This window comes from Oncorhynchus keta, unplaced genomic scaffold (assembly GCF_023373465.1).
Source record: "Oncorhynchus keta strain PuntledgeMale-10-30-2019 unplaced genomic scaffold, Oket_V2 Un_contig_13783_pilon_pilon, whole genome shotgun sequence".
In the NCBI taxonomy this organism is placed as follows: domain Eukaryota; kingdom Metazoa; phylum Chordata; class Actinopteri; order Salmoniformes; family Salmonidae; genus Oncorhynchus; species Oncorhynchus keta.
In genome coordinates, this window is record NW_026278356.1 from 14,201 (window position 1) to 28,671 (window position 14,471).

At 42.5% G+C, this 14,471-nt stretch overlaps 1 protein-coding gene across 1 annotated transcript; it reads left to right on the top strand.

Annotated features, from left to right (window-relative positions):
- Positions 1-2,101: 2,101 nt before the first annotated feature.
- On the top strand, positions 2,102-6,848 carry LOC127918215 (complement decay-accelerating factor-like). Its single transcript, XM_052501483.1, has 5 exons — positions 2,102-2,174; positions 4,815-5,003; positions 5,223-5,250; positions 5,787-5,968; positions 6,625-6,848. Exons 1-5 carry the CDS (start codon positions 2,108-2,110, stop codon positions 6,846-6,848), a joined length of 690 nt encoding a protein of 229 aa, XP_052357443.1. The 5' UTR covers positions 2,102-2,107.
- The last annotated feature ends 7,623 nt before the right edge of the window (positions 6,849-14,471 follow it).

Below are 14,471 nucleotides of genomic sequence, written 5' to 3' on the forward strand. Positions count from 1 at the left end.
CTCCAATTTGCTTACCGCCCAAATAGGTCCACAGACGATGCAATCTCAACCACACTGCACACTGCCCTAACCCATCTGGACAAGAGGAATACCTATGTGAGAATGCTGTTCATCGACTACAGCTCGGCATTTAACACCATAGTGCCCTCCAAGCTCGTCATCAAGCTCGAGACCCTGGGTCTCGACCCCGCCCTGTGCAACTGGGTACTGGACTTCTTGACGGGCCGCCCCCAGGTGGTGAGGGAAGGCAACAACATCTCCACCCCGCTGATCCTCAACACTGGGGCCCCACAAGGGTGCGTTCTGAGCCCTCTCCTGTACTCCCTGTTCACCACGACTGCGTGGCCATGCACGCCCTCCAACTCAATCATCAAGTTTGCGGACGACACAACAGTGGTAGGCTTGATTACCAACAACGACGAGACGGACTACAGGGAGAAGGTGAGGGCCCTCGGAGTGTGGTGTGAGGAAAATAACCTCACACTCAACTTCAACAAAACTAAGGAGATGATTGTGGACTTCAGGAAACAGCAGAGGAACACCCCCCTATCCACATCGATGGAACAGTAGTGGAGAGGGTAGTAAGTTTTAAGTTCCTCGGCATACACATCACAGACAAACTGAATTGGTCCACCCACACAGACAGCATCGTGAAGAAGGCGCGCAGCGCCTCTTCAACCTCAGGAGGCTGAAGAAAGGCTTGTCACCAAAAGCACTCACAAACTTCTACAGATGCACAATCGAGAGCATCCTGTCGGGCTGTATCACCGCCTGGTACGGCAACTGCTCCGCCCACAACCGTAAGGCTCTCCAGAGGGTAGTGAGGTCTGCACACATCACCGGGGCAAAATACCTGCCCTCCAGGACACCTACACCACCCGATGTCACAGGAAGGCCATAAAGATCATCAAGGACAGCAACCACCCGAGCCACTGCCTGTTCACCCCGCTATCATCCAGAAGGCGAGGTCAGTACAGGTGCATCAAAGCTGGGACCGAGAGACTGAAAAACAGCTTCTATCTCAAGGCCATCAGACTGTTAAACAGCCACCACTAACATTGAGTGGCTGCTGCCAGCACACTGACACTGACTCAACTCCAGCCACTTTAATAATGGGAATTGATGGGAAATGATGTAAATTACATCACTAGCCACTTTAAACAATGCTACCTAATATAATGTTTACATACCCTACATTATTCATCTCATATGTATACGTATATACTGTACTCTATATCATCTACTGCATCCTTATGTAATACATGTATCACTAGCCACTTTAACTATGCCACTTTGTTTACATACTCATCTCATATGTATATACTGCACTCAATACCATCTACTGTATCTTGCCTATGCTGCTCTGTACCATCACTCATTCATATATCTTTATGTACATATTCTTTATCCCCTTACACTTGTGTCTATAAGGTAGTAGTTTTGGAATTGTTAGCTAGATTACTTGTTGGTTATTACTGCATTGTCGGAACTAGAAGCACAAGCATTTCGCTACACTCGCACTAACATCTGCTAACCATGTGTATGTGACAAATAAAATTTGATTTCCCATGGAATGAGTTTGACACAAGTTGCTTACACTGATAAAATCTATTTGGGCTTCCACTTTTTTCCTCCACCACACAGTCATGATCAAGTTCCAGATGACCTCCTCTGAAAGATAAATGTGTAAATATCACAGTATCTAGCTTAATAAAATCAAACATTATCACAGATGTGCATGAGACAGGCAAGCAGTCTAAAGCATGTTTAATGTGTCGGCCTAATCTAATAATCATGATGCAACATTAAGCTCAGAGGAAGTAGGTTTCAATAGAATCTACACTATTTGATAGATAATGATTAGTTGCATTATTCATAAATGGGTGATTATAACAACATTGTTTATTGCTTCAAGTAGTCTAAAACCAATAAATAATATACTTTTGTCATGTTGTTCACCTCAAAACAGCAGCTAATGACATATGTTTGTTTACGTCTGCAGTGGTGTCATGTCCTAATCCTGTTGTTGAGAATGGTGTTCGGATTGACGGCCGTCCCCCTATACGTACATGTCTTTTGTGACGTATAGGTGTAATGCTGATATGAGATGGAGGGACAAGCCAGTCTGACCTGTGAAATAGAAGGCTGGTCAGCTCCTTACCCAACATGCAAAGGTAAGACTGATTTCACTGTTTATTTAACACACTAGCCTAATATTTTAGCTCAGATATTTTGCATCATTTGGTGTTTATGACGGAAATACCAATTTGTCAGCAAACTGTCTTTTTTAATGGAATTGGCCTCTACTCATATAAACACAATGAGGTGTTTTTGATAAGAAAAGATGGTACATGTGTTAGTGTTCATGGTAGTTGTTTGTTTTTCTCCATATGCATGCCTGTGCACGCAACCTCTGGTATTTATTTTCCCTTTTTGCACTTTATTTGTGATGGACTAGCTATTGGGTCCAACACCATTCAACTCCTTGGACCACACTGGCTCATTAAAGCATTTAAGAGATCATAACAGTAAAGTGTTATGACAGACCGGACAAGAATAGTTAGTGGCCTAATTACAGTTGAAGTCAGAAGTTTACATACACTTAGGTTGGAGTCATTAAAACGCGTTTTCAACCACTCCACACATTTCTTGTTAACAAACTATAGTTTTGGCCAGTCGGTCAGGACATCTACTTTGTGCATGACAATTCTTCCAACAATTGTTTACAGATTATTTCACTTATAATTCACTGTATCACAATTCCAGTGGGTCAGAACTTTTACATGCACTAAGTTGCTGTGCCTTTAAACAGCTTGGAAAATTCCAGAAGATTGTGTTGTGGCTTTAGAAGCTTTTGATAGGCTAATTGACATCATTTGAGTCAGTTGGAGGTGTACCTGTGGATGTATTTCAAGGCCTACCTTCAAACTCAGTGCCTCTTTGCGTGACATAATGGGAAAATCAAAAGAAATCAGCCACGACCTCAGGGGGAAGAAATGTAGGCCACAAGTCCGGTTCATCCTTGGGAGCAATTTCCAAACGCCTGAACGTACCACATTCATCTGTACAAACAATAGTACGCAAGTATAAACACCATGGGACCATGCAGCCCTCATACTGCTCAGGAAGGAGACGCGTTCTGTCTCCTATAGATGATTGTACTTTGGTGCAAAAAGTGCAAATCAATCCCAGAACAACAGCAAAGGACCTTGTGAAGATGCCAGAGGAAACGAGTACAAAAGTATCTATATCCACAGTAAAAGAGTCCTATACTGACATAACCCAAAGTCCGCTTTTCAAGGAAGAAGTCAGTGCTCCAAAACCACCATTAAAAAAAAAGGGGACATGGGGACAAAGATTGTACTTTTTGGAGAAATGTCCTCTGGTCTGATGAAACAAAAATAGAACTGTTTGGCCATAATGACCATCGTTATGTTTGGAGGAAAAGGGGAGGCTTGCAAGCCAAAGAACACCATCCTAACCGTGAAGAACGGGGGTGGCAGCATCATGTTGTGGGGGTGCATTGCTGCAGGAGGGACTGGTGAACTTCACAAAATAATTTTTCCTCCTCGTGATGCCATCTATGTAGATATATTGAATCAACATCTCAAGACATCAGTCAGGAAGTTAAAGCTTGGTCGTAAATGGGTCTTCAATGGACAATAACCCCAAGCATACTTCCAAAGATGTGGCAAAATGGCTTAAGGACAACAAAGTCAAGGTGTTACAGTGGCCATCACAAAGCCCTGACCTCAATCCTATAGAAAATGTGTGGGCAGAACTGGAAAAAAGTGTGCGAGCAGAGGCCTACAAACCTGACTCAGTTACAAAAGCTCTGTCAGGAGGATTGGGCCAATATTCACCCAATTTATTGTGGGAATCTTGTGGAAGGCTACCTGACTCATTTGACCCAAGTTAAACCATTTAAAGGCAATGCTTCCAATTACTAATTAAGTGTATATAAACTTTTTGACCCACTGGGAATGTGATGAAGGAAATAATAGCTGAAATACATAATTCACTCTCCTATTATCCTGATACTTCACATTCTTAAAATAAAGTGGTGATCCTATCACGGAATCCAACCGGCTGCACGCGGCAGCACCATCGTGCATAAATGCATTTTGCCCCCCACATCAATCGTGATCCTGATGTGCAGGTTAAAATATATCAAAACATACTCTGAACCAATTATATTCATTTGGGGACAGGTCAAAAAACATTAAATATTTATGGCAATTTAGATGGCTAGCTTGCACTTGCTAGCAAATTTGTCCTATTTAGCTAGCTTGCTGTTGCTAGCTAATTTGTCCTGGGATATAAACATTTAGTTATTTTACCTGAAATGCACAAAGGTCCTCTACTCCGCCAATTAATCTACACATAACGATCAACCGACTCGTTTCTAGTAATTTCTCCTCCTTCCAGGCTTTTTCTTCCCTTGACTTTATATTGTGATTGGCAACTTTAATAAATTTGGTTCATTACCGCCACTGACCTCGTTCGTCTTTCAGTCACCCACGTGGGTATAACCAATGAGATGGCACATGCCATCTGCTTCTATAAACCAAGGCGGAGATGGAAGATGCAGGATTTGCAGAGCGATCTGCGTCACAAATAGAACTGACTTCTGTTTTAGGCCGTGGCAACGCAGATGCTTGTTGGCGCGCGCATAATTATTGAATAATATAGATTTCTACATTTATTTTGCAGCGCATGTGACAAGCTCGTGTAGTCAGCCTGTAAGACTGTCTCCTGTATTTGTTCACCTTGGTCATTAACATGAACTACATTTTTGTCTCCACCTCTTTCAGCTAAAAACTGTACCAAACCCATAGGAGGGGAAAACATGGTTTTGTCAGATGCCTTCATCACGCAAGAGACATTTGTAGATGGCGCAAATGTCACTTTTCAGTGTGCAATTGGATATGCCAGTACAGGATGCTCTCCGACAGTCACCTGTACTGCCGGCGTGTGGAGTGAAGTGAAACTGAAATGCAAAAGTAATATAATCGTCTTTTATTTTGTTCTGAAAAGTTGTGCCATATTCTTGTAAATATTTCCAGTTTTTACTTACCCACTCGAAACTTGATATATTCATTGCCCATCCTTCAATCTAATTGAAATACTAGCCTGAATTCGGACCTGTTTTGTGCTAACATTCAACTCTTTCTCACTCTGTCATTTTGAAAGTCTGACTGGTTTCTCTATGGTTGTTTCAGGGAAGTCGTGGTGGGCAGCCCAGGAGAAGTGACGAACGGCCAGTTTAATACCTCTCAGGGGGTCTTGTTTGGAGACCAGGTAGTTGCTACCTGTACTGGGTCAGTGCTTTCTTGAGTCTTAGATGTAATTACATTTTTATTTTTTTAGAATTAACATGTCAACATTTTCACAAAGCTGTTCATTTGTTGGCCTAATTTAGTGATTTTCCCAAATAGGCCTTAATCAAACTTCCTCCCTAAAAGCTAAACAAAAAGTAATTCAATTTCAGGCATATTATCTGTTATTACTATTTTGATCAGAGGTGTGAACAGTCTCTGTTGTAACCCTTACTATCCTGAAAGCAAAGTTGTAAAAAGTGTCTCGTATTGTCTAATCTTTCTATATTTCAGCTATGTGCTTGTGGGCAGCGGTGTAAGGACCTGTATGGATGGAGGCTGGGATGGCAGAGTTCCTGTGTGAAGGTTGGTAATCTGAAGGAGCATGTCAAGTGAAAATAACATTAACAGTTCTGTGCATGTGCCTGAATCATCTTTTCATAACTGCTGTTGTGCTCTAATCTGCAGTGGTGAAGTGTGGAAAGCCCCAAACATTGTCAACGGTGGGCCTGTTGTCCCACCTGATGATACGTATGACTATGGAAGTGTCGTGCCATATGCCTGTGAGAAGAATTACACTCTGGTTGGAGCTAAATCCATAACCTGCAGTGAGAATGGAGAATTCCAGCCAGCTCCACCTGAGTGTAAAAGTATGTTGAAAGCTTTCCTTTTCCCCTGTTTTTATAAGTATGATTGTTAACAAAACAATAATGAACTGCTTACACCAGGGGTGTCAAACTCACACCATGGAGGGCCTAGTGTCTACTGGTTTCTCCTTTCAATTAAGATGAGCAGATGAGGGGGAGTTCCTTACTAACTAGTGACCTTAATTCATCAATCAAGTACAAGGAGGAGAACCCGCAGACATTCAGCCCCCATGGAATGAGTTTGACAAGTTGCTTACCCTGTAAAATCTATTTGTGCTTCCACTTTTTCCTCCACCACACAGTCATGATCAAGTTCCAGATGACCTCCTCTGAAAGATAAATGTGTAAATATCACAGTATCTAGCTTAATAAAATCAAACATTATCACAGATTTGCATGAGACAGGCAAGCAGTCTAAAGCATGTTTAATGTGTCGGCCTAATCTAATAATCATGATGCAACATTAAGCTCAGAGGAAGTAGGTTTCAATAGAATCCATCCTATTTATTTGATAGATAATGATGCATTATTCATAAATGGGTGATTATAACAACATTGTTTATTGCTTCAAGTAGTCTAAAACCAATAAATAATATACTTTTGTCATGTTGTTCACCTCAAAACAGCAGCTAATGACATATGTTTGTTTACGTCTGCAGTGGTGTCATGTCCTAATCCTGTTGTTGAGAATGGTGTTCGGATTGACGGCCGTCCCCCCTATACGTACATGTCTTTGGTGACGTATAGGTGTAATGCTGGATATGAGATGGAGGGACAAGCCAGTCTGACCTGTGAAATAGAAGGCTGGTCAGCTCCTTACCCAACATGCAAAGGCAAGACTGATTTCACTGTTTATTTAACACACTTTAGCCTAATATTTTAGCTCAGATATTTTGCATCATTTGGTGTTTATGACGGAAATACCAATTTGTCAGCAAACTGTCTTTTTAAATGGAATTGGCCTCTACTCATATAAACACAATGAGGTGTTTTTGATAAGAAAAGATGGTACATGTGTTAGTGTTCATGGTAGTTGTTGTTTTCTCCATATGCATGCCTGTGCATCGCAACCTCTGGTATTTATTTTTCCCCTTTTGCACTTTATTTGTGATGGACTAGCTATTGGGTCCAACACCATTCAACTCCTTGGACCACACTGGCTCATTAAAGCATTTAAGAGATCATAACAGTAAAGTGTTATGACAGACCGAACAAGAATAGTTAGTGGCCTAATTACAGTTGAAGTTGGAAGTTTACATACACTTAGGTTGGAGTCATTAAAACACGTTTTCAACCACTCCACAAATGTCTTGTTAACAAACTATTGCTTTGGCCAGTCGGTCAGGACATCTACTTTGTGCATGACACAATTCTTCCAACAATTGTTTACAGATTATTTCACTTATAATTCACTTTATCACAATTCCAGTGGGTCAGAACTTTACATGCACTAAGTTGCTGTGCCTTTAAACAGCTTGGAAAATTCCAGAAGATTGTGTTGTGGCTTTAGAAGCTTTTGATAGGCTAATTGACATCATTTGAGTCAGTTGGAGGTGTACCTGTGGATGTATTTCAAGGCCTACCTTCAAACTCAGTGCCTCTTTGCGTGACATAATGGGAAAATCAAAATAAATCAGCCACGACCTCAGGGGGGAAAAAAATGTGTAGATGGCGCAAATGTCACTTTTCAGTGTGCAATTGGATATGCCAGTACAGGATGGTCTCCGCCAGTCACCTGTACTGCTGGCGTTTGAGTGAAGTGAAACTGAAATGCGAAAGTAATCGTCTATTTATTTTTGTTCTGAAAAGTTGTGCCATATTCTTGTAAATATTTCCAGTTTTTACTTACCCACTCAACTTGATATATTCATTGCCCATCCTTCAATCTCTATTTGTAATATCTGTATCACAATCCCAGTGGGTCAGAACTTTACATGTGCTAAGTTTACTCTGCCATGTCAATTGGATGTGTACCTGTGGCTGTATTTCAAGGCCTACCTTCAAACTCAGTGCCTCTTTGCTTGACATCATGGGAAAATCAAAAGAAATCAGCCAAGACCTCAAAGAAAAAAATGTAGACCACAAGTATGGTTCATCCTTGGGAGCAATTTCCAACACCACGTTCATCTGTACAAACAATAGTAAGCAAGTATAAACACCATAGCCAAGAGCCGTCATACCGCTCAGGAAGGAGACGCCTTCTGTCTCGTATAGATTATTGTACAAATCAATCCCAGAACAACAGCAAAGGACCTTGTGAAGATTCCAGAGGAAACAAGTACAAAAGTATCTATATCCACAGTAAAGCAGGTCCTATAGTGACATAACCTAAAAGTCTGCTTTGCAAGGAAGAAGTCAGTGCTCCAAACCACCATTAAAAAAGGGGACATGGGGACAAAGATTGTATTTTTGGAGAAATGTCCTCTGGTCTGATGAAACAAAAATAGAACTCTTTGGCCATAATGACTATCGTTATGGAGGAGAATGCGGAGGCTTGCAAGCTGAACACCATCCCAACCGTGAAGCACGGGGGTGGCAGCATCATGTTGTGGGGGTGCTTGCTGCAGGAGGGACTGGTGAACTTCACAAAATAGATGGCAGCATGAGGAGGAAAATTGTGGATATATTGAAGCAACATCTCAAGACATCAGTCAAGAAGTTAAAGCTTGGTCGCAAATGGGTCTTCAATGGACAATAACCCCAAGCATACTTCCAAAGTTGTGGCAAATGGCTTAAGGACAACAAAGTCAAGGTATTACAGTGGCCATCACAAAGCCCTGACCTCAATCCCATAGACAATTTGTGGGCAGAACTGAAAAGCATGTGCGAGCAAGGAGGCCTACAAACCTGACTAATTTACACCAGCTCTGTCAGGAGGAATGAGCCAAAATTCACCCAACTTATTGTGGGAAGCTTGTGGAAGGCTGCCTGACTCATTTGACCCAAGTTAAACCATTTAAATGCAATGCTACCAAATACTAATTAAGTGTATATAAACTTTTTGCCCCACTGGGAATGTGATGACAGAAATAATAGCTGAAATACATAATTCACTCTCCTATTATCCTAACACTTCACATTCTTAAAATAAAGTGGTGACCTATCACTTAATCCAATGGGCTGCACGCATACGCCATCGTGCATAAATGCATTTTGACTTCTATTTTAGGCCTTGGCAACGCAGATGCTGGTTGGCGCGCGCATAATAATTGAATAATATAGATTTCTAACTTTATTTTGCAGCGCATGCGACACAGCGGTGGTCAGCCTGTATGACAGGAAATTTTACTCTGATTTTAAATGTTAGAAATTGTGAACCTGAGTTTAAATGTATTTGGCTAAGGTGTATGTTAACTTCTGACTTCAACTGTATGTGTAATGTCTTTATAGCCCTTTTGACTACAACAAACCCCACTACTGTGGCTACTACAAAGATGTCCACAGTAAGAGCGTTTTGATAATGCTTGGCACAATCCTAATCTATTTGTTTTTATATATATAAAAATTGCTTACTTTGTTTATTAGGTACCACCCAGTCACGAAAAGGATCGTTCCTATAGATAGTGAGTCACGCTTGCTATATAAAGCAGGCATCGAGGCATTCGGTTACTGTTCGATTGAACATTTAGAATGGGTAAAACGAGTGACCAATGCGACTGAGCGTGGTATGACGTGGGTGCCAGGTGCGCCGGATCCAGTATCTAAGAAACGGTAGCCGGGCTTCTCCCGCACTAGGCTTTTCACGCACAACAGTGTCTAGGGTTTATCAAGAAGGGTGCTACGTGCAAAAAACATCCAGTCAGCGGCAGTCATGTGGACGAAAAACAGCTTGCTGATGAGGGAGGTTGAAGGAGAATGGCAAGAATCATGTAAGCTAACAGGCAGGCAACAACAAATAATGACAGTACAACAGTGGTATGTAGAACGGCTTCTCGGACCGACACAACTCATCGGTCACGGATGGGCTATTACACCAGGTCCAACTCTTATCAGCTAAAAACAAGAGGAGGCACGTGATCACCAACACTGGATAATTGAGGAGTGGAAAAACATTGCCTGGAACATGACAGTTTGTTCAGTTTTTGAGTGGCCTGTGCAGTCCACAGACCTCAACCCATTAGAGCATCTTTGGGATTAAATGAAACCGGCTGTTTGCAGCATGAATGTGCCGCCTCTCAGTCTGCAGAAACTGCATGATGCTGTCGCTTCCTCATGGGGACCAACATCCCTGTGGAATGTTTCCGACACTTTGTATAATGCCCCTGAATAATTCAGGCTATTCTGGAGTCAAAGAGGTGTCTGACCTGGTACTAATGGGTGTACCTAATAAACTGATATTTCCATGACTGACCAGGTGAATCCAGGTGAAAGCTATGATCCCTTATTGATTTCACCTGTTAAATCCACTTCAGTGTATATGAATGGGAGGAGAACGTTTAAAGGATTTTTAAGCAATGAGACAGCTTCTGTATGTGTGCCATTCAAATGGTGAATGGGCAAGACAAAAATATTTATGTGCCTTTTGAACGGGGTATGGTAGTAGGTGCCAGGCGCACCGTTTTGAGTGTGTCAAGAACTGCAACACTACTGTGTTTTCACACTCGACAGTTTATTTTATTTTACTTTATTTAACTAGGCAAGTCAGTTAAGAACAAATTCTTATTTTCAATGACTGCCTAGGAACAGTGGGTTTCCGTGTGTAATGGTCCACCATCCAATGGACAACCAGCCAACTTGACAACTGTGGGAAGCATTGAGTCAAATGTTTAGTACACTCGGTACTGTATATAGCCGAGCAATGGCTTTGATTCTGACCCCTCATGTTCTTTCTCCATAGCATTACCTAGCCTACCCGGAGAAGTCAAGTAGGAAAGCTGCCATTACAGTCAATATTACCAACGTGCAATCATTGGACAATAAATTAGACGAGGTACGATCACGAATATCCTACCAACGGGACATAAACTGTAATATCCTATGTTTCACTAAATCGTGGCTGAATGACGACATGGATATTCAGCTAGCAGGATATACGCTGCACCGGCAATATAGAACCACACACTCCGGTAAGACGAGGGGTGGTGGTCTGTGCATATTTGTAAACAACAGCTGGTGCAAGAAATCTAAGGAAGTCTCTAGATTTTACTCGCCTGAAGTAGAGTATATTGTGATAAACTGCAGGCCACACTACTTGCCTAGAGAGTTCTCAGCTATACTTTTGTGGCTGTTTATTTACCACCACAAACAGATGCTGGCACTAAGACCACACTCAGTCAGCTGTATAAGGAAATGTTTAACAGGAAACCACTCACCCAGAGGCAGCGCTCCTAGTGGCCGGAGACTTTAATGCAGGAAACTTTAATCAGTTCTACCAAATCTCTATCAATATGTTAAATGTGCAACCAGAGGGGGAAAAAATCTAGATCACCTGTACTCCACACACAGAGACGCGTACAAAGCTCTCCCTCGCCCTCCATTTGGTAAATCCCACCACAACTCTATCCTCCTGATTCCTGCTTACAAGCAACAATTAAAGCAGGAAGCACAAGTGACTCGGTATGTAAAAAAAAGTGGTCAGATGAAGCAGATGCTAAACTACAGGACTGTTTTGCTATCACAGACTGGAACATGTTCCGGGATTCTTCTGATGGCATTGAGGAATACACCATCAGTCACTGGCTTAATCAATAAGTGCATCGAGGACGCCGTCCCCACAGTGACTGTACGCATACCCCAACCAGAAGCCATGGATTACAGGCAACATTCACACTGAGCTAAAGGGTAGAGCTGCTGCTTTCAAGATGCGGGACTCTAACCCGGAAACTTATAAGGAATACTGCAATGCCCTGCGACGAACCATCAAACAGGCAAGCGTCAATACAGGGCTAAGATTGAATCATACTACACTGTCTCCGACGCCGTTGGATGGCAGGGCTTGCAAACTATTACAGACTACAAAGGGAAGCACAGCTGCGAGCTGCCCAGTGACACGAGCCTACCAGACGAGCTAAATCACTTCTATGCTCGCTTCGAGGCAAGCAACACTGAGGCATGCATGAGAGCATCAGCTGTTCCCGGACGACTGTGTGATCACGCTCTCTGTAACTGAAGTGAGTATAACATACACAAGGCTGCGGGGCCAGACTGATTACCAGGATGTGTGCTCCGGGCATGTGCTGACCAACTGGCAGGTGTCTTCACTGACATTTTCAACATGTCCCTGATTGAGTCTGTAATACCAACATGTTCCAAGCAGACCACCATAGTGCCTGTGCCCAAGAACACTAAGGCAACCTGCCAAAATGACTACAGACCCGTAGCACTCACGTCCAAAGTGCTTTGAAAGGCTGGTAAATAGTTCACATCAACACCATTATCGCAGAAACCCTAGACACTCCAATTTGTATACCGCCCAAACAGATCCACAGATGATGCAATCTCTATTACACTGCCCTTTCCCACCTGGACAAAAGGAACACTTATGTGAGAATGCTGTTCATTGACTACAGCTCAGCTTTAAACAGCATAGTGTATTCAAAGCCCTCACTAAGCTAAGGACCCTGAGACTAAACACCTCCCTCTGCAACTGGATCCTGACTTCCTGACGGGCCGCCCCCAGGTGGTGAGGGTAGGTAGCAACACATCTGCCATGCTGATCCTCAACACTGGAGCAACCCAGAGGTGCTTGCTCAGGCTCCCTGTTTACCCACGACTGCATGGCCAGGCACGACTCCAACACCATCATTAAGTTTGCAGATGACCCAGCCTGAACAACGACGAGACAGCCTATAGGGAAGTCATCAGAGACCTGGCCGGGTGGTGCCAGAATAACAACCTATCCTTCAATGTAACCAAGACTAAGGAGATGATTGTGGACTACAGGAAAAGGAGCACTGGGCACGCCCCAATTCTCTTCGACGGGGCTGCAGTGGAGCAGGTTGAGAGCTTCAAAGACCCCAGCCACCAGTCATACTTGATTCCAACCTCTCTTTTAAAAAGAATGTGAAAAAGGTAATTCAAATAACTAAATTCAATCTAGCTAATTTCCGATTTATACGAAATTGTTTGACTACAGAGGTAGCAAAACTGTACTTCAAATCTATGATACTCCCCCACTTAACATACTGCTTGACTAGTTGGGCCCAAGCTTGCTGTACAACATTTAAAACCTATTCAGTCTGTCTACAAACAGGCTCTCAAAGTGCTTGATAGGAAGCCCAATAGCCATCATCATTGTCATATCCTTAGAAAGCATGAGCTCTTGATTTGGGAAAATTTTGTGCAATACACCGACGCATGTCTTGTATTCAAGATCCTTAATGGCCTGGCTCCCCCTCCACTCAATATTTTTGTTAAACAGAAAACCCAGACATATGGCAGCAGATCCACAAGGTCTGCCATGAGAGGTGACTGTATAGTTCCTCTAAGGAAAAGCACCTTTAGTAAATCTGCATTCTCTGTGAGAGCTTCCCATGTCTGGAATACACTGCCATCAGACACACATAACTGCACCACATATCACACTTTCACAAAATGCTTGAAGACATGGCTCAAGGTCAATCAGATTTGTGAACATGGTCCCTAGCTGTGTGTTGCCGCTTTCCATGTTGTCTGTAACTTGTGAGGTGTGGAAACACTTGGTTGCTTTTATGAATTTTGTCTTGCTGCTTTTTGTTCTGTCTGTATGCTATGTCTTGCTTGTCCTATGTTGCTATGTTTTGCTTGTTCTATGGTGCTATTGTCTATATTGTAATTGTTTTTAATAACCTGCCCAGGGACTGCGGTTGAAAATTAGCCGGCTGGCTAAAACCGCCACTTTACTGAAACGTTGATTAATGTGCACTGTCCCTGTAAAAATAAAATAAACTAAACTAAAAACAGTCATAGACTGTTCTCTCTACTACCGCATAGCAAGCGGTTCCAGAGTGCCAAGTCTAGGACAAAAAGGGTTCAACAGTGTTTACCCCCAAGCCATAACAGCCTGAACAGGCAACCAAATGGTTACCCGGAATATTTGCATTGTGTGCCCCCCACACCCACCCCACGCTGCTGCTACTCTCTGTTTTATCATATATGCATAGTCACTTTAACAATACATTCATGTACATACCACCTCAATTGGCCTGACCAACCAGTGCCATGCACATTGGCTAACCGGGCTATCTGCTACTCTGTTCATCATACACTGCTCAAAAAAATGAAGGGAACACTAAAATAACACATCCTAGATCTGAATTAATGAAATATTCTTATTAAATACTTTTTTCCTCTACATAGTTGAATGTGCTGACAACAAAATCACACAAATTATCAATGGAAATCAAATTGATCAACCCATGGAGGTCTGGATTTGATTCACACTCAAAATTAAAGTGGAAAACCACACTACAGGCTGCTCCAACTTTGATGTAATGTCCTTAAAACAAGTCAAAATGAGGCTCAGTCGTGTGTGTGTGCCCTCCACGTGCCTGTATGACCTCCCCTTACAACGCCTGGGCATGCTCCT

Excerpts from the sequence above, each read along its gene's own strand:
- LOC127918215 (XM_052501483.1), top strand. The coding sequence starts at position 2,108 with ATGGAGGGACAAGCCAGTCTGACCTGTGAAATAGAAGGCTGGTCAGCT. Across the intron at positions 5,251-5,786 it reads TGGTGGGCAGCCCAGGAGAA|TGGTGAAGTGTGGAAAGCCC; the intron begins GTGACGAACGGC and ends TCTAATCTGCAG. Across the intron at positions 5,969-6,624 it reads AGCTCCACCTGAGTGTAAAA|TGGTGTCATGTCCTAATCCT; the intron begins GTATGTTGAAAG and ends TTACGTCTGCAG.